This window comes from Leptinotarsa decemlineata, unplaced genomic scaffold (assembly GCF_025532065.1).
Source record: "Leptinotarsa decemlineata unplaced genomic scaffold, Ldec_3_MD MMD2_tig00026282_RagTag_RagTag, whole genome shotgun sequence".
Taxonomy (NCBI): domain Eukaryota; kingdom Metazoa; phylum Arthropoda; class Insecta; order Coleoptera; family Chrysomelidae; genus Leptinotarsa; species Leptinotarsa decemlineata.
The window spans coordinates 7,140,161-7,160,682 of NW_027412668.1; the positions used below are offsets into that span (position 1 = coordinate 7,140,161).

The window sequence follows — 20,522 nt, forward strand, 5'->3', positions numbered from 1 at the left end:
GACCGACCATTATCAATAAACAAACCACTCCAACAACTGCATCAGAATGTTACTATCGCAAGTTTGAATAATTCAATTTCAACTTGAGTGGATGTATTTAGATCTGCAATACCATTCATTCGAAAGCATCACCTTTACTTAATTGCTGTATTTGAATTATATTTACACCCAATTTTTTTTGTCATGTATTCACACACAAGAGCACCGCTAGTGACGTCATCATGAATGTCACATGAATGAAAGGAAACAGTAGTTTCCTTTTGACGTGTATAATCGTTTTTTTCTTCATCCTCTCATTTCTAGGCCCTTGTTTCTTCGCTGATATCTTGGCCAATAATCGAGAGTATGAACTCAATCTACACAAAAATGTCCCTATTTCTTTATTGTCAATTGTCAGATGGATCTATGCTCTCAAACCTAAACGAATAAAAAAAAAACATAACGACGATAATCAGCGATCAACGACCTTCTGTTTTCGACTGAAGTCAAATTTACACTCTGTTTTGTTTTGATAGCGGTACTGAATCTAATTTTTAGGATTTACTTTCAGCCACTGAGTGTTCGCAAATCAATTTGAAATCTGAAGATTGGAAGTGTCATCCTAAATGTAACCCATTACCTAACACCTTTACATTGATTTAACTTCATTTGAAGATCTTGTACTTATCTGTTTATAATGTCAAGTATAGAGGCAATGGTGAATCAAGACACAGAAAGTGAACCTGAAAGAGGACACGGATTGAGAAGAAGGAATTTGGTTGAAAGTGCACAACAAAAACTTGATCAGGGTACGTCAGTCTGCATAATGTTAAGGTGACAACCTTCATGATACTATTATTTTGTAGCCTCACAACTTCTGCGGAGGAAAATTCCTTACTCTGGACATTTTTTGGCTCCAAAACGGCTTTGGTTGAAAAGAGTTTCCACTCCAAACTGCGACGTGGTTATAGTATTTCCCCCAGGAACGAAAGACCCTGTTTTACTTTGGTTGCTGTCCAAGTTGAGACAGTCCCCAGGTTTAACTGTACATGTACGGCATCATACATCAACCCACAGTAGCGCCTTTTACCTTACTGCCCCTTTCTCTGTGTAAGTTATTTTATAAAATTTTCAATAGAATTTCCTGACACTTGGTGGAAAACTTTAATAAAATGTCAGCTTACAGTTTAAAGTAACACTTTCACAAAACCAGTTTACTGCATTTCCACTAGTATCAAGAAGTGCAAGAATAAAACAGAACAACTTTAATAACATCAACCAAACATATGAAATAATAAGCTACATTGTTGATTTGATTCATTCATAGGTAGATCATACACAGTCAAGACAGTCTCAATAATGAATATTCAAAAAGTGAATAATATAAAGAAACTATCCGTCTTTCAGTAGCACATTGTTGTGAGATTTTTACTGAAAAATTTACAAGATCGGTACACGCCTTTCACTATACAATAGGTTCTCCTAACATGTTCATACTAACTAAACTCTACTTATTTAGTGCTTTATGTAAATAAATAAATTGAATCATACAAGTTTTCTACCTGCTTTAAAAGAAAATTAAAGAAATAAAAAACAAAACTGTTTAATTTTGAAATAATTCTTGAAATTTGGTAAGAACTGTCCTCAATGCAAATTATTGTAGCCTCCTGAAGGCTGCTGAAGAGTACCATCTTCCAAAATCTCTCAGAGAAGACAAAGGTGGAGGGCTGAAAGAGTTTTTTGTCCAAGATTTCTCGTCGTATGAAGGATCCAACGATGAAAAATATTTTTTCACAACAGAGGAAAGGCAATGGCTAGTATTACGGCTCCTAGAGGGTATACGAGCAAAAAGTTGTGACATTGATGTGATTCCAGATTTGAATTTGATAGTCGATCAGCCAATAAGTAAGAATTGATACAGGTTTTACTGTTGTTTACTTGAAAACTATTTTCAGTTCCCAAATGCCTTATCGGAGGTATAATATCACAAGTTTTTCCGATACACGAACCTGCAGCAATTGAAAGGCTTCAGAATTCGTGGGTGCGGGATGTTTTTGCGAGGCAGCCCTTGGGTATGGATAATAATAATATATTAATTTGTATAAGTTCGCCAATTTGTTGCTAATGATAATAATGTAGTTTTTCAGCGCTGTACAACAGGGGGCATCCAAGTCTTGAAATGAAATATCAATAATTTGTTTTTATTGCAGATGACATCACAGAGTATTTTGGTGTTAAAATTGGCATGTATTTTGCCTGGTTGGGCCATTACACGACAGCTTTGAGTATACCAGCACTGTTTGGTTTTATATTTTGGGTGAGAAAAATATCAAAAACTTTGATCACTTTTGAAACTAAAAATAAACATTATTTAGTTATGTTGCAATGGTAAACATCAAACACTTGAAGATGTAGGATATGTGCTGTTCTCAATATTCAATGTTGTATGGGTTACTACGTACCTTCAAGCTTGGAAACGCTATTCTGCTGAACTGGCTTTCCGCTGGGGCACCTTGGATCAGAGAGATGATCTCTTGGCAGAACCCAGGCCTTTATTTCGGGTAAGATCAATGGAAATTCAGTACTGATGCAATTAGCAATTTTTCATTAACATTGTGTTGATTTGTCAAGTATTTGAATATGACTTGAACTGCTTTATGTGGAGCAGCATTTATTTCTGTCGTCAAGTGAGTGTTGTTATTTTTCAGTCCAGTTTCTGGAAAGTTGCTCAGATTTGTTCTAGCTCAAAAGTTAAGAATACCTGGATCACACAATAGAAGGCACTGGAAAAGTTTCCAAATGATCTGCTGATCTGACTTTTTTTTAAAGACATCTGTTGAGTATTATGCAAGACTGCTTCTGTGTTCCTGCTTTATGTTAATCCATATTAATCTATGAATAATAATGGGATTTTTGCAAAGAATGTTACCAATTGATTTTTCATATTCAACTAATATAACATACTGAACCTTAACTTATTTGTCTTGACGGAGTGGTAGAATCATTAATGTAATAGTCTTATGGGTTATCTTTTATACATTATTCTAGTACATACAATATGAATAATCCGAACTTGTTTCAATATAACTTGAGTAGATTCATATAGGTATCAGTAATAATCATCATAATTCATAATTAGTAAAAGTTAACAATAAGTGAATAAATTAAACATTACATTAAACAATACATGAATTTGAAGAAATTAATTAACAAATTCTATAAAGATTAAAACAATATATATATATATATATATATATATATATATATATATATATATATATATATATATATATATATATATATATATATATATATATATAAAAATCCAGAAACGTTAATGCAGTCAACCTGTTGGAAAATAATTCCATGTTCCATGAAAATCAAAAATAAATAAATAAGTACCAATAGGTAGTTCCACTTATGTCTCGCTTGTGTTTACGTAGTTATTTTTATTAAGTACCTTTCTTGGTTTTTCACATTTTCATAAAAAACAGGCAAATATATCTACATCAAGTTTAAAGAACCAATACTTGATACAAAAAAACGTTCACAGTAAAAATATTAATACGCCGCTATAGTCCGTTTTGATCACGATATTACTACTGGAGAACTCTTACTTCGGAACAATATCGAATCAAAAGATTCGAGTATTGAACTGACAGAGATAGACCTTTACGTAAATTGAAAATGAGGGAACAAATGAGCAGTTAAAATTAAATGCCTGAATCTTAATTTATCCAGAATCTACTTTTCGATTAACTTCAATCAAACTTGATAATTATTACCTCCGTCAATAGCTGTCTCAGGTGCACAGAGAAAAGGAAAATGCTCAAAACTATCCTCTAATTTTAGGAATGAACTGTAGATGTCAGTACTCAGATTGCTCCAAAATATATCAGCAATATCAGGGCTTCTACTCACGGGTTATCATCATTTTTGATATTTTTTTTTTATACTTACTACGGCTCTCCGTTGGTACTTTCTAGAGTGTCTCCTCATATCTCGAAGAATGATATGTATGATGCAACTTATAGCTTTTCCGAAGAATTTCTCCCATTACCAGATAAATATGCCTTGAAAATCTTTTTTTTTAACACCAAAAAATGAATAAAAGGTCTGACAGTGCTCGACGTGAATCTTTCATAGGTGATCTTATTATTCTTGTCCAAAAAACCTGAAAACATTTGTTATGGAATTCTCTACCGATATTTCAAGAATAGGAAATGAAAATATTGAATTGATTAATTTGACTGGCCTTACATGTTTTTATGTTTTGGACAGTTCCTTGCTAGAACCTTGCTTTTGTGTAGGCTTTACGATCTGAACCGTTTTTAAATCCTGACCGTGAAAATCTCCTCGGTTTTATTTATTCCTACTTACTAGACAACCCACCATCCCAGCAATATGCTGATAAAATAACGAACCTACAGGGCGGCTCTACTGATTCTTCTGAATTCAGAAATTTAAACCGTTACAGATTTCGATAAAAAGTTGAAGTAAGATAAAGTGATTTCTCAAAATTGAGAGTTAACAGATTATTAATCAATTTTTTACATTTTCTGAATCAACTTGAATGAGATTTTTGAGAGATTTCCATGTTTTTGTTTATAAACTACCTATGACAGTGTCATCTGTAAAGCTGTGTATAAAACCACTCGTTTTTAAATAAAAAATATAAAGAAATATGTTGAACAATATTGGACCTGAAAGTGTTTCTTGTGGAAATCCATAATTCTTTTTTTTGAAAATGAAAAATTAGCATGTGCTACAATTTATCAAACAATATGTCCTCCTATTACTGAAATCTCACTAAGTAGCAATAAAAATATACTATTGTCTTGTCAGTTTTATACTCTGAAACAATATAAGGAAAGGTACAAAGTACAGTGTAAATCATCATAAATTTAAATTTGATATTCAGTTTCGTCACATGCAGAGTACCATCATTGAATCACAAAAAGCATGAAATACATTTTTCATTATATTTTCTTGAGTTTCCTCCGTCAAATCATTTCAAACGCTTCTTCAGTAGTGCTTATAGAGCCTGTAACATGTCGACGTATCAACAGCTGCCTCGACATGTTATTATTTGTTCACAGGGCCCCTTGGAAATCAGCCCCGTCACCAAGCGTCTCGAACCCCACCACCCACCTTGGAAGAGGCATGTTTTTCGCTACTGCATCACAGTACCTATTATCGCCATTTGTTTAGTTGCAGTTTTCTGTATAATGATCGTTTCTCTGCAAATACAGGTCAGTATTTTACTTGGTTTTAGGGTCTTCAATCCATATAAAAGAAAATATTAATGAATCACTTATATCAGAGAAAATAAAAGAATACTTTTGAAGTTAGGCTACAATATGATTAACGGAAAAACAGAATATATAACAAAATTTAGCTTATTAAAAGAGAGAAGGAAAAAAACACCTCAAAAGTACTGCTTTGTTCCCTCCTGTTCATAAAAGAGGACATATGCCTCCTCACTCACAAGCGATTTTGGGGACACTTGTGAATTGTTGTATTCATTCCACTATAAAGGTGTCTCCAATATGCTGTGTAATGCCCATTGTAAGTGTGATTTGAAAGTGCATATAGATTGTAACGACAAGGAGCCACATTGTCTGCTGCGTAATTGTTCATATCTAATCCTTCTAAAGAAAACAAGCATTTGTGTATCTCACATGAGCTGTAGTGGGATTTATATGGAAAATGAGTTTATGCGCATGGGTGCGGGCTCGCCATCACGTTTGGCGTTTGCTGTACAACTGTTAATATATTTTTTTCTTTAAATAACTGCATGAATCACCTGACTTCTTTTTGTATTTATTTTTGATTGTTCCTTTTTGTAACTTCGAAATTGAGTCCAACATTCCCCCCCCCCTCCAAAGGTATACTTTATTTACTATGTTTCAAAGATACCCGTTACCTTTAGCTATTTCGTTGATAGATATTCTTCTATTAAGGAATTAGTTGTAAGTAATGAGTATACTTCAGACACAGTAAATAAGTTTGAAAATCGAAAAATGCTAATTTGATTAGCAAAATGTGCGTCAGGAGACAATATTTTTTGTTTTGGTGCGGGAAAAGTATTTTTGATAGATTCAATTTTATGCCAGAGGTTTCAATTCTGATCATCAAACTAAATATCTTCTCTCTAATAAAACTTTTTGTATCTACCTTCGATTGTTTTATGAACCCCTCCCCAGTAATGTAACATTTCTACATTCTACAGGATTGTTGGGATAATGTTTTAAGAAACCGAGGCTTACCCCACTGGCTTTGTTACCTCCCTAAAATAATGCTAGCTGTCATCATCTCTTTGATGGACGAAGCTTATTTTAGAATTGCCATCTGGTTAAACGACAAAGGTGAGTTTTTTCCAAACAATTTTTTTTTTAATTTCTTACCAACTAGTTCTAGCAATTCATATGACTTTAGAAACTTTACCTTCTTTAGTATAGCAGATGTTTCTGACCTGAGTTGTAAGCTATTTTTCCTTTTTTGTTTTCACCATGCTGCTCTTTAGAAAATTATCGTCTCGAGACGAAATACGAGAACCACCTCATCGGAAAAGTTGCCCTGGTTTGTATCTCCTCTACACACAGACATTTAGTGATAGTCTTTCCTAGGATTCCTTGTAGTTTTTCTTTTCATTTTATTATCCTAAATGCATGGATAAAAAAGTATTTAATCTGGAAATAGACTTGTGGATCTTCGAACTTCAGGAGCGGATTCAAAATGCACCACAGCATTCATTCAAAAAATGTAATATATTTAACTGTGAAATTAACTTTTTGAATACTCTCGAAAGTAAAAAAATTCAAAACAATATATTCATGAAATTTTGATCACATTTTGAAGGCATTTTGAACCCTGTATCATAGTGATTTGTTTACTAAAAAAATGGCTAATACAAATTCTCTATTTTGGAAAAAGAAGAAACATCATAGTATGTTCGGACAAATAATAATTTTGAATTTTACCCCATAGTAGATCTTCCTTTACATGACAGTTCAAAAATATGTTTCAAATCTGTTAGTGACCAAAGTTTTCACTATATTTTTCAAAATAAAAACCAAATTAGCGTAAAATTATTTATCGAGCTTGAATTGCTCGATAAATAAAAAATATAAGAGAAAACTTTTCAAAAGCACACACTGTAAATTTTCAAAATTTTTGGAAAAGTTCTGGTCTGCTCGTAGTTCAAAGATCGACTAATCGGAAAAATAACGCACTAAGTTAATCTCGATTCCTTCCTTTCCTTCACCTCCAAATAAATAATTGGAATGAAACTCATAGCCATCATTCAATCCATTCGCACCTTTAATTGCTCACAATTCATTAAAATCAAACATTGTTTTGTTGGGCCACTACATCTAATGACTTGCTTTCTGATTTCAGTTCCAGTTTGTCAATTCATTCCTGTCTCTATTTTATATTGCATTTTATCTTCAAGACCAGGCCCGGCTGAAAGAGGTAACTACCACCATCTATTGCAGACACTCTCAACTTGATCTATTTTGGCTAATTCACTTATTATTATTCAATACTTTCAGCAACTTGCCGCTTTGCTCATTTCGAGGCAGGTTATAGGCAATCTCAAGGAATCCGCTCTCCCCTATTTGTTGGAGCATATGAGATTAGCTAAAATGAGCTTCGATATGTGGGGAGCGCTGAGCCCTGTAGGTAATAAACTTCCTCCGGGATGCGAGAACGCTCCAGATGAAACGTCGACTGGCGAAACCAAAGAAGATGGTTTGGATGAACCGAATGCCAAGAGAAGCATGAGTCAGGCTGAACTTGAAAGTACCCTGTACAAAGTGAGTAAATGGAGGAGTTGGTAGAGGAAATACTTAATTCTCAGTCCTCTCTTGATCCTCCCCCATGACTCAGAAATCGGAGATCTTCATTTCACCCACAAAATTCACACAATTAAGCAACAAAAGCTAATTACATCATGTTTAAACTTCGAGTAAATTGGACTGATCAAACACTACAAATCTTGAATGTTTGATGTTCTGCTTTTCACTGTCTAGATCAAAGGTTCTCAAACTTATATTTTGTTTACCGCCCACTTCGAGAATTAATTATTTTCTAGCGCCCCCGAATTCGTTTCTTTAATTGTAGAAACTCATAAATATGACACACATTCCTCACATAATTCACAGGAATTCTTCCCATAATTCATAAATCAGAAAACAGAAATATCCATTAACTTCCTTCAGTTTTTAGATAATTATCTCGAATCCTTACAAATAATGTAGAAAAGTTTAAGAAGAGTGAAATTGTGCATTTCTCACAATATTAACAAATTCATTCACCGAATATCACTAACCCAAATAAAACAAAATTTCCCAAATTCTTTTTCAATTCTCAGTTACTCGTCTCGAATTCATTTCATTTATTGTAGAAACTCATGAATATAACACACATTCCTCACATAATTCACAGGAATTCTTCAATTCTTCCCATAATTCATAAATCAGAAAACAGGCTACAAAAGCAGGAATGACGTTTTTTGTTTTAATCAAATTCAAGTCGTCACCTTGAAGTTGGAGATTTTATACAGGTCTGTCAAGTACGCAATATCATTCTTTGAAGTGATGAGGTTGTCGTGCAATTCTTCGTCTTTGTTTTCCAAGAACTCTATTACAGAGTCAAATAGATTGTAAAATCGAGTCAGACAGTTACCTCTTGATAACCAACGCACTTCTGTGTGAAATAGCAATCGGTTGAAATATTCATCTTAAGCAACACAAAGCTGATTAAATAATCTGTCATTTAAAAAACTGTTTCAGATTTTATTGACTGCTTTGATGATATATTGCAGTTATTGAGACAGGCGCTCACTCAAGTTTTTCGCATTTTATTTTTTAAGTACGCTATGAAGCCTTTGTGACGTCCTGTCATAGCCGGAGCGCCATCCATAGCAGCTGATATAATATTCTTCAGTGGAATTTCTTTCTCATTACAAAATGTTTCCAGTGTATTATATATGGTTTCTCCTTTTGTATCCGTCTCTAAATTTCTGGAAAATAGTAGTTCTTGATATATTTTCTCATTTTTAATAAACCTCACGTATGACAGTAACAATGCTTCATTGGTTGGTAAAGTGGACTGAATTGAAAATTTAGAAGTCTTCAGATGATTGCACAATGACTCTTCAATGTTTTCAGCCATCTCATCAATTCGTCTTTGCACAGAATTATTACTCAAATGAATTTTTCGGATATCTGCCGCTGGTTTATGGAGCACAGTGGTTATTACTTCTTTTATTGTCGGTAAAATTAAATCCTCTTCAATAGTGTGAGGTTTACCTGTTTGGGCGATTAGCAAGGAGATATTGTAGAAAGCTCGGAGACCATCGTCGTCTTGCTTGGAAGCTGCTGAAAAAAGTTTTGTCACGGTTGGCTGAGCTGAGTGTTTCTTTTCCAGTTCTTGAAAATAAGTCACACTTTTGTCTTTTTTATCTGAATGCATTTTGTTCTAACGATCTTGTAGCCTTGAGGGTTTCATCGCTTCATTCGAAAATGTTTTTTGACAAAGAAGGCACATAGGCAAAGATTTATTTGTGGAATTTTCAATAAATACATATTTTATATACTTATTTTTTGCTTCCGACATAATTTTGTCTTGAAAAATGTCGAAGTAAAGAATCGAATATTAAAATCAAAACTTGCTAATGACACCACTCACAGTAATCACCATCGCACTATAGCACTTTACCTAGCTAGTCGCTAACTAAATTCACTTGTTTTCGTAATATCGTCGAATGACATTACTGGCTGGATGGCGCACGCGCTTTCATATGGCAGCGGGCGGGCCTAGTACTTTCGAGAACGGAGACTAGAAAGTTCTTGCTTCGCATTGAAGCTTACCGCCATCTATTGTACAGTTTGACAACTATCGGACACTATAGTTACTGTCTAGTTCCCTAGATGGCGTTACGCTAGGAAACGCGCGTTATGCGTAAAGAAGCGATAAAGTTTATGTTAAAAGCAAAAAAACATTTTTAAATTAGCCATCGCCCCCCCTAAACCGCTTCAACGCCCCCCAATCTTCTCTGTGCCCTTTACTGCCCCCATATAGGCCTCCAGCGCCCACAAGGGGGCGTTATCGCCCACTTTGAGAAAGATTAGTCTAGATAGATAGATAGTCGATCTCCACAGATCATTTACATGACCTGAGACATGTCTAATGGTAGTCAATAAAGTAAAGTGTTCAATTTTCATTGAATAGATATTTACACATAAAGACATTAAACAATTGATTGAACATGCAAAGACAAATAAATATACAAATATGTCCTACGAGCCAACTGTGATGACAAATATAGTAAAAGGTAAACTACTCGAGTTGTTATGTCGAAGGCTTCTAACTAAGCAGTAGACAATGGAGAGAGAACATTAGTCACACCAGGAGCAGTGGTATCTATATGGACAAGCGGAGAGCATGGACATGGAGAGTATTTTATTTGTAATATCACTCACTTTGACCTAACCTAACCTAAATATAAGACGTAAACAGATTTGAAACAAGTATAAGAAGTGTATAAAAGTTCTTGATGTATTGATTTACTGAATGAAAGGAGTGATGAGGCAAAAAATCATTCAAGTTAGTTTTCAAGCTCTTAAAATTCCTTGCTGAATTTATAGATTCAGGAAGCGGGTTATAAAAGTAGCCTCCGCATACAAGAGGGATTTTGTGAACTATATTTTATTGAATCAATTTAGGTGTAATGTTTTTATACCTCGTCTTATGCTTGTTGAAGTTTTCTAAATTTTTTCAATAATATATGATATTAATAATATGTTTATTTTCTCATACACTGATAAAAATTACATGGTGTGCTATCGAAAATAAACAAGATAATCACAGAAGCCATAGAAATCTATAGCTTGTCCGTGATGAGACTATGTTGTGAATTAAGTGTATAAATACTTTTACTTTACATTTCATTAAAAAATAATGAGTGATCAATCAATTAATAAATAAACGTAATAATAACAGAAACAGTAGTTACAGACAGAATACATAGTTATTTTCATCTACTCAATAATTGCTTAGGTCAAATTGCTGTTTGGAATAATTTATCTTCATTATCAAATATTCAAATGAATAACATACGTACATGGAAAAGTTGAAATATTTTTCTGTTTGAAGGTATTTCTACAAGATTCGTTGCAGTCCATGCCAAAGATAAGTCTTACGAATTTTTTTTTGTAAAATGAACACTCGTGACCCCGTGTAATAATATCATGAGATGACTTTTGTCAAGCTGGGTTTGGGACTGGTGAAAGCACAGTACAGTTTATTCAATGTATTACATACGGTATCGATTCGGTTATCAAAAGTTACTTTGTAGTCTATCTCTGTCCCAAGGGTTTTTGAGCTTTCTGCTTTTATGATTTTGGTGTGGGCTAAGTAGAACTGCATATTGTTTATTATTTTCGGGGCTTTTGCGCCGGGGAGATCATATGATACTTGATTAGCTGTACGAATAACAAGTAGAAACAGAAATTCATTTGAAATATCATTTGTCCTGAAAATTTGAAAAGACTTGAGTAAAATATTCCATACATTTTGCGTTGTAAAAATTTCAAAGAAATGTTCAAAAATGGTCATGGTGAATCTTCAAATAATATGAAACATGGTAAAAACATTTTACACAGATACAAAATGTAAAATATTTAATTTGGGTTTAATTTCAGTATGATGGTACCTTTTCTGACCATCTGGAAATGACAATACAACTGGGATATGTGATATTATTTTCCTCGGCTTTTCCACCTGCAGCATTATGTGCAATGCTCAATAACCTCATAGAAATCAGAAGTGACGCCTTCAAACTAGCCTATGTGTGTCAGAGACCGTTCGGTCAACGTGTACCGAATATCGGTACTTGGCAAGTAATATTTTTCTTTTTTTTTGCGGTATGGCTTGTATATTGGAACATTTTTCAGAATTGTATGGAGTACATGAGCATAATGGCTGTATTGGTAAACTGTGCTTTGATAGGCCTTTCTGGACAAGTACATCGAATGTTTTCAGACATGACTGCCACTCAAACCATCCTTCTCATTGTTGCTTTAGAGGTAATGCAACAACCAACCAAAAACTTATGCTTGTTACTCGTTAAATGTTTGTTGTAGCATATTATGTTGGTAATAAGATTCATTATAACGTGTGCGATACCTGACATACCAGGATGGCTGGCAACAGAAATGGCAAAGATAGAGTGGGCTAGAAGGGAAGCTAGTAGAATCACGAATAATACCCCTTCACCAGAGGAGGTCACATCAAAACTTATCGGAAGGTAAGAGTCTTGAGTTTTTAATGAAGCTTACATCTTCCACAGCTGCCCTACTGTTTATTCGTTTTCAGATTTTCTGTATCTCCTATCCATACACTTGGGAATGCATCTGAAAGCATTAGTAGGTCCACAGAAAAGCTGAGACACCAGGAATCAGAGTCAACAAAAGATTGCACTCCCCAGGCAACGCCCACGTCACCTGGCCTGTCTTCTTCCACCATATCAATTTTCACTCACAGTCATAAACCTCTGAGTACCCGTACGATCGACAAGATTCAGGAGATCCCTCCATTCAAACCAAGGAAATCAAAGGAGTGGACTGCTGCTGATGTAAGTTTTTTAGACAAAAATTAGTAATAAATGTACATCTTTCCATAATACGCTCAAGATAGACATATCCTTGCTATGCGAACAGTCATTTAACATCTGAACTTATTACATGTCAAATTCCTAACCAACTCTAAACCAATTGTGCCACAAACCTTCATATCTGACAGATGCGACAAATTCTTGCCTTTTAGATAATGGGGTGCATCTCAGTAAATATTATAAAATGAGAAATGCGACAGAATATGACTTGATGAGTTAATTATCCATCATATCAGAATCAGAAATGCTTTGTTGTCATAAAAGTTCAGGTTCTGTTGGCAAAGCAGGCTTAAGAACTAAAACAATCTGAAACATCAACATTAAGGTCAAGAATTTGAAACAAGATTTTAATATGGCTCAAACACACTTCAAAGAGTCTATGGGTAAAAGTCTGTGATAAAAAGTTTATAAGTTGCAATTATAAGTTGCGAAGTCATCCGAAAGAAATTCCTCAATAGTATAATAAACTTTATCTAGCAGAAGATTTTTACTCTTTTTCGAAACTGTTTGTAGCATGTTAACTTTCTCATTGAAAGAGGGAGATGATTGAAATATTTTTGCTATTATAAAGAATCGAATTTTTAATTTGTGCTGTTGACGGGATTGAATAGATACATCAAATGTTTGTTTTCATTATGTACTTGAGTAATAGTTGTATTAAATATGACTATAATAATTCTGATCATCGAATATTTGCTCAATTTCTATTATTATTAATTACTATTGTTATTGTTAAAATAGGAATAAAATTTCCTGAACTGAAAATAATGTATTTTCATCAGCTCACGGGAGGTGGTCTAATATAAGAAGTGTTTGAAGTGCAATATGTATCACTAAATATTTGAAGCATGAAAATGATGTACAACCGAAGACGCGATTCTCGAAACGACAGAATTGATACATAAATCCTTGGAGAAAGGAAAACCTTCTTTATGTCTATTTATAGACCTAACAAAGGCTTTCGATACTGTCGATAATCAACTACTCCTACAAACGCTTTTTGAAAGCTATCTTCGAAATAGAATGCAAGTTGTACGAATTGCAGATACAATTAACAATCAAAAACAAATAGAATGTGGAGTCCCACAAGGTACGGTACTGGGTCCTCTGCTTTTCAATTTATATCTAAATGAATTATTCAATTTGGACAGCGTTGGGAAAATAAGTGGATATGCAGACGATACTGCAATATTCTATGAGGCAGACACTTGGCTTGATTTAAAAAAGAACGTAGAAACAGATTTTCACTTGCTCCTGACAGTGAATCTGGAAAAAACTAATTTTCTTCCTTTTAGCTGCAATCCATCCAATGATTGTCCATTTGAAACTCTTGGTGTCGGCGATCAAGGAAAAACAATAAAAATATATTCCCTGAAAGAAATCAAATACTTGGGCGTCTACATAGATAGAAACTTAAGATGGGACTCTCATATAAAATATACAATAAAAAAACTGTAAACAATGCTTCACAACTTCCGTTCCTTGAAAAATTACTTACCTCACAAAGAACTTAATCAATTATATAGTTCCCTAGTAGAGAGAAATTTGAGATATGGTATAACACTATGGGGATCAGCTCTACGTGTACACCTTCAATCAGTTAGAGGTATTACAAAGGAGATTCATGAAGTTGATCATGTCTAGAAATTCACGTTTCTTGTCAGATCTCCTGTATAAAGAGTGTGAAGTTATGGATATGAGACAATTATATTACTATTGTACAAACGTGAAGTATCATTTCAGCAAAAATAAAGCAACATCACGAAACCACGACTATAACACATCGCGACCAACTAACCTATCCTACTGTTAAAAAGTCAGTTTCACAAAGAGCACATTCTGTCATGGCAACTAAATTATTTAACACCGTACCTCACAAAATAAAACATTCTTATTCCAAACCAATATTCAAAAAACAAATAAGAAAACAGTCTCGAAAAAGATAGACAATTTAAAAAAAATCTGTTGAAGTGAAATAAGTTAGTCTTAGTCAAATTTATCCCAAAGTTGTATCATACTGTATCGTAAGTAGCATAATTTTATCCATATTGCCTAAGATTTTATCTATTTGTACATTAATATTTTATTCTTATAGAACGTGTAATTTTTGTCTAAGGTTTTATCTATTTTTCTTACTTTTTGTTTGTCTAGTACAGTGGTCGCCAACCTGTCGATCGCGAGCTACCGGTAGCTCGCGGAGGCAATTCTGGTAGCTCTCACAACGATTTTAATTTAAAAAATACAAACTGCAAAAATCAGAGAAGCTTCCGAAAATTCCACAAAAAAATATAATTGTCATAATATTGAATATAAACAGCGGCAACGTTACGGTGAGCGATCTGCCGCTGACGCCATCAAGCTAGAATCGGCTAGAACCGACCAGCCGGATCAGCGCGTTAGTGTTCGAGAACGATCTGGATTGCTTTGAACGGGATAAATACGCACGGCGCGGCGACATTGCGCTTAGTTTAAAACTGATTCAACTGGCCGTGTTCGTCAGGATGGTTTTTAGTGATTTTACGATTGAAGAAGATCTTTTGAAGTTCATTCCACTGAAAGGACACACTACTGGACATGAGTTGTTTTCTCATTTAAAAAATATTATTTCTTCCGAGAAAATTCCAATATCGAAAATGGTAGGCTTGACAACCGATGGCGCTCCAGCTATGGTGGGTTGTGATAAGGGTCTGGTGGCGTTATGTCGTAAAGATGAAACTTTTCCGCAATTTCTCTGTTACCACTGCATTATCCATCAGCAAGCATTATGTCGAAATTTCCTGAAACCAAACAACGTTATGAAACTGGTGGTAAAAATTGTGAACAAGATAAGAGCTCAAGCGTTACAAAGAAGATTATTCAGACCTTGGTCGATGAATTTGACTGTCAATACGGGGACCTACTCCTTCACTCGGAAGTGCGATGGTTAAGTAGAGGACGGGTGCTGAAACGTTTTAATGATGTCCTATCTGGCATAGTTCAATTTTTCAAACAACGCGATGAACCGACTCCGTAACTAGAAAATTCAATCTGGCTTAGAGATTTTGGTTTTTTCGTGGACATTACAGAGAAATTAAACGAACTTAATTTGCAGCTTCAGGGGAGAGACAAAGAATTAGCGGAAATCATTTCTGATATAAAAGCATTTATCAAAAAGCTGGAGTTTTGGGAACAAAACCTAATTAACAGCGATGCCAAGCATTTAACTATTCTTTCAGAAAAAATATCTCAAAATCCATTAGAACCCTATGACAACAAATATCATGTAGAAATAATTTCTATCCTGAAGAATAACTTCAAAAATCGTTTTAAGGATTTCAATGAAATGGCTTTAGTAGCGCAGTTTGTTGTTTCACCCTTTATGGAAATTGATATCCAACAGTTTGCAACTTGTGTTATGCAGAACTTTGGCGAAGACATCGCTGCAACAGAAATGGAAGTCATTGAGTTTCAAAATGATTTAGCCTTAAAATCGTTAGTCTCAAGTACTGAATGTATCTGGCCTATTGTAAGTAAAGACAAATATTCAGTTCTATGCCGTGTTGCCTTGAAAGTGAAAGCATTATTCAGTTCAACCTATTTGTGTGAATCTTCTTTTTCCAATATGAAGTTTATTAAGAACAAATATCGCAATCGACTTACAGATGAACATTTGGATAATTGTATTCGAATGGCTGCATCAAATTATACTGCAAACATTAAAAAAATTATCGATGAGTCTGAGTGTCTGCCTTCTCATTGAACGTGCTTTTTTATTTTTCAATGTTTATGTTCATGATAGTGCGTTACTTTTTTGTTGTTATTATTAACTATTTTTAAATCATACGTGACATGCCGTTGTGGCTGGATAAAAGTTTGTGTTTATTTTTCAAACACCTTCGTTTGATAGGTAGGAATGTAGCTATGAATAAGTACGTACTAGTAATCACTTCTTCGATTGACGACTTGTTTATTTTGTGGAAATTCATGTTCACTGAGGATACACTACAAAAACACACTTTTGTCTATTTTCCACTATATTTCTTTATTGTTGACCGGTCAACAATAAAGAAATATAGTGGAAAATAGACAAAAGTGTGTTTTTGTAGTGTATCCTCAACGTACTAGTAATATTAGTTATTTTGTTATTAGTTTATTATTAGTACCTATGTATTATGTATTACCAGTTAAATAGTAAAATAAATACATATAATGATGAATTAACTGTGGATTATTTCATTTACGTTGCGTTACGTGGCTTCCGTGTGGGTAGCTCGCTGTTTATTCCAAAATTAACAAAGTAGCCCAACACATTGAAGAGGTTGGCAACCACTGGTCTAGTATTTAATCGGCCTATTTTACCTCAAGCCGAAATATAATTTGCTTAACTATAATACCAAATTCACAAAATTTAATAAATTGTTTTGTAGTTTCTACTCCATGAAGGCCATTATTATTATATAGTATGAGAAATCAATTTTTTCCAGTCTTGCCTCAAAATAACGTTATTTTGGATTACTAACAACTTCCACTTTTAAATATTTACTCATCTGTGATAATATGGAATTGAAACGTTCCGTTTATAAAATTTTCAATACATCAGTGAAAATACAGGTGTTTTTCACATATATAATTTCCTTTCTTCTATGAAACATTTCCTTTAATAATTCAATGACTTATTTCAGTCTGAAGCCACTCATCATCTCACTATTGGCCCTAGCGGTGGAATGGAGTGGGCAAGGAGACTCAAAGAAGAGACTGACGTCCACCGGAGCACAGATTGCATAGCCCCCAAGGTGAACGGAAATCATATTCGTTCAATGTTACATTACTCACAAGATTTCTTCATTTAAGGACGCTTCAAGTTCAGATTCAGATCTTCTTAAGAGCAGCCCGTTGTGGCCTCCAAGACCTAGATCTCCCCCTTCCCACCACATACCTGTCAGGGCAAGACCATTGATACCCAAAGATCCTTCGCTGAGTGACAGCGTCAAAAGTATTTCCAGCCAGGAAACTGTAGACGAAGCAACGAAAGGTAAGGTTAATGTTCTAATCACATTAATTTTGGAGTTTCTTCTCTTTTCAGCTGCAGAAGAACTGGCTGCGAAGAAAACCAGAGTGAAACAAAGCCTGATGAAGAGGGCAAGATCTGTGGCTATATTTTCTTTGAAATTGAAGGAACGTCGTGCCAGAGAGGCACAGGAAAAGGGCATGAAGCCGGCTGTTACCCCCACGGCTCCTTTGCCTCCTCCCCAGCAGGGGGGAGAATTATCTTGTATACCGATTGAAAAGGTTAGTTATGCAATAGTAATCCAATAATGAATGATTTTTCCCAATGACATGTATGAATAATCATGACAATAATTCATAGGAAGAGTTGATGCTTCAAGTTGAAGTTTCTAAGCGACTTTCTTACAATAAATTGATGGATGTAGCCGTTACTACATGATAGAAGATCATAATGAAAGGAGAAATGAAAATTTCTATGTTTTTCACCACTTTTATTTGTAACTAACGTTACTGCAGTTTCGGAAATTCTCAAACTTATACAATAAACTAACTGATTCATTACATTCGCCAATATATACCTTTCAGGTATATTATTGAAAGGGCCTACAATTCAATGTTGCACAGAGCATTCTAACTGCCTTTGTCTGCAGACAATCTAGCTAGGGAAATTGGGACTTATATTTATGTAGACGAAAGAATTCTTGATTTTTTTATGATAAACAATGAGATAGGCTAAGGAATATCTTGAGTTTTGACTGTATCCAGTCATCGACTATTAACTCGGATATTAAAAATTACAAAAATCCACGGCCGCGAAAGCCTTAACAATTTTTTTTTCACAGAGTCTTGAAACAAATATAAAATAATAATAAAAAACTTTTAAAACAAGCTTTTATTCAAGTGCCCTAAAAAGATCAAAATAAAATTTTAAATAACAACCACATTCATTCATGACTTTACAGAATTAAAATTATAATAAAAGCTTGTCGCGATAATTTCAATTTGTAATTGAAATTTTGTAATTAGGTAGGCACCTACTAAACTTGTAGGCAATTCATATTGTTTGTAATTAAATAAAAGTGCAGTGAATGCTTAAAACGTGGAACTTTGACCTTGAATAACTTTTTTGCACACATAGGATTTACCGGGTTTTGTTGTTTTTAAAGTTTCTTATCATTATTTTATTTTATATTTTTTAGTTTCAATCAATAGTTATTGATCAATTTGAAAGTACATCTATAAAACGGAGAGCCCTTCAACAGAAAAACTTAAAGAACGGGGAAAACAATTATTAGTATAAACTATATTCTATACAACTAGGTAGGTACCTACTCCTCTAGCATGCCTTATAGAAGAATTAGCTTGTTATATTTCTTAGTCTATTCATTTCATTAATGTTGTCATTATTACATGGCAGAGTCTCAGTTAATTTCGAACAGTCTAATATTTTTTTACAATGCGAATAAATATGGGTTCTTACAACCTACTACACCATTTATTGTCTTCTTTTTAGAGTCTGGAAATAAGTATTTAAAGGTAAAAAGCTTGATTTAATTTTTTTTTCTAGAAATATATTTTTTTTATTGAAGCCAACCCTGGATGTGACATCTGTCTCATAGTGGGCATAGCAACTGCCTATCATAAACGAATGCGTACACAAAATTTCGTGTCCCTCCTATTTACCGCTGAGGTGATCTCATGTACAGAGCCGATCCTGGCATCAGCATCAAGTCACGTTTATGATCAACATCGGTTCTGGACCACCATGCAAAATTTCAGGTCAATCGGATACTGGGAAGTGGGTCAAATTAAACTTGCAAGATTTGTTAACATACATATAATTCAAGTTAAATGAAAGCTTTTAATAAAAAAACGGCTGATTACTTTGGAACGACTGATCACGAACCCCCTTTCAACTAAAAAAAAAAAATTATAGCGCCCCCTCGGCGATCTCGTACCACTAAAAAGAAGGTGTCCGATTAATTGAATTATTTCTTCAGTTTGTCTGGCATAGTAAAAATTTTGTTTTTCAGCTCATACAACTTGAGGATCTACAACGTCTCCAAAGAAGTAATCACAACCAGAGTGGTACATTGTAACTGTAGTAACCTTCAACAAAATATCAATTTTTATCCTACAATTTACAACCAATTTTTTTTATTTTTACAGTAAGGAGTATGAGGCTGAGGTACTTTAAAAATAACTTCCATGTCAAACCACCATTTATTTTTCTAGCATTAATGTTTGTGAAAGTATTTGTTACTCCAAAAATCAGTTCAGATTGTACTGTAGCATCAATTAAATATGTTTGAATAGTAGGGAGATATGTTGCTGAAATATTATAATATTGCTAGTCACACAAATGTCTAAAATATTGTAAAAGCAATACATGTTTTTTTCTCAAGTAAAAACGTTGTTACGGAAGTATAATATAAATGATAGTTGCGTAAGATTGTTTTAGATTATTTTTTATAATAAATGTAGTGTATGTCGATGTCACATTAGATTAAGACTGTCGTAGATGTAGTAACTGGGTTGAAAATGCTAGTTTTTCTGCGAATTTGCGAGGCAGATGTTTATTTTTATAAAATTAATTTTTGGTATACAGGATGTTTCAATTAGGTAGTACTGCAAATTTACGTTAGAATGTGGAGAACATCGAATAACAAATTAGTCTTCTCTTGCTATTGGAACACCCTGTAGAAGAAACCTTGAAGTGAGCCCTTTCATAAAACGGGTATATTTTTTATATTTGTTTAGGCGAAAACTATGCTTGATAAAATCGATATTCAAAGACTGGAATCATTGACAAATGCCAAAAAAATCAGAAACTTAACTAGAATTTCAGGTTGATGCAGTTCCAGATAAAATTCTT

At 34.0% G+C, this 20,522-nt stretch overlaps 1 protein-coding gene across 2 annotated transcripts; it reads left to right on the forward strand.

Annotated features, from left to right (window-relative positions):
* Positions 1 to 303: 303 nt before the first annotated feature.
* wwk (anoctamin 8 white walker) lies at positions 304 to 19,820 on the forward strand. 2 transcript variants are annotated; one of them, XM_074179743.1, is made up of 19 exons: positions 304 to 788; positions 846 to 1,089; positions 1,643 to 1,884; positions 1,935 to 2,051; positions 2,190 to 2,296; positions 2,355 to 2,540; positions 5,079 to 5,231; positions 6,212 to 6,347; positions 6,506 to 6,561; positions 7,381 to 7,455; positions 7,536 to 7,799; positions 11,691 to 11,888; positions 11,943 to 12,074; positions 12,132 to 12,295; positions 12,364 to 12,622; positions 17,323 to 17,433; positions 17,492 to 17,672; positions 17,724 to 17,929; positions 19,681 to 19,820. In XM_074179743.1, the coding sequence occupies exons 1-19, from the start codon at positions 677 to 679 to the stop codon at positions 19,744 to 19,746; spliced, it is 3,009 nt and encodes a 1,002-aa protein (XP_074035844.1). In that variant the 5' UTR covers positions 304 to 676; the 3' UTR covers positions 19,747 to 19,820. The 2 variants fall into 2 exon arrangements, with proteins under 2 accessions (XP_074035844.1, XP_074035843.1); XM_074179742.1 differs by having other exon boundaries at positions 305 to 788; positions 5,049 to 5,231.
* The last annotated feature ends 702 nt before the right edge of the window (positions 19,821 to 20,522 follow it).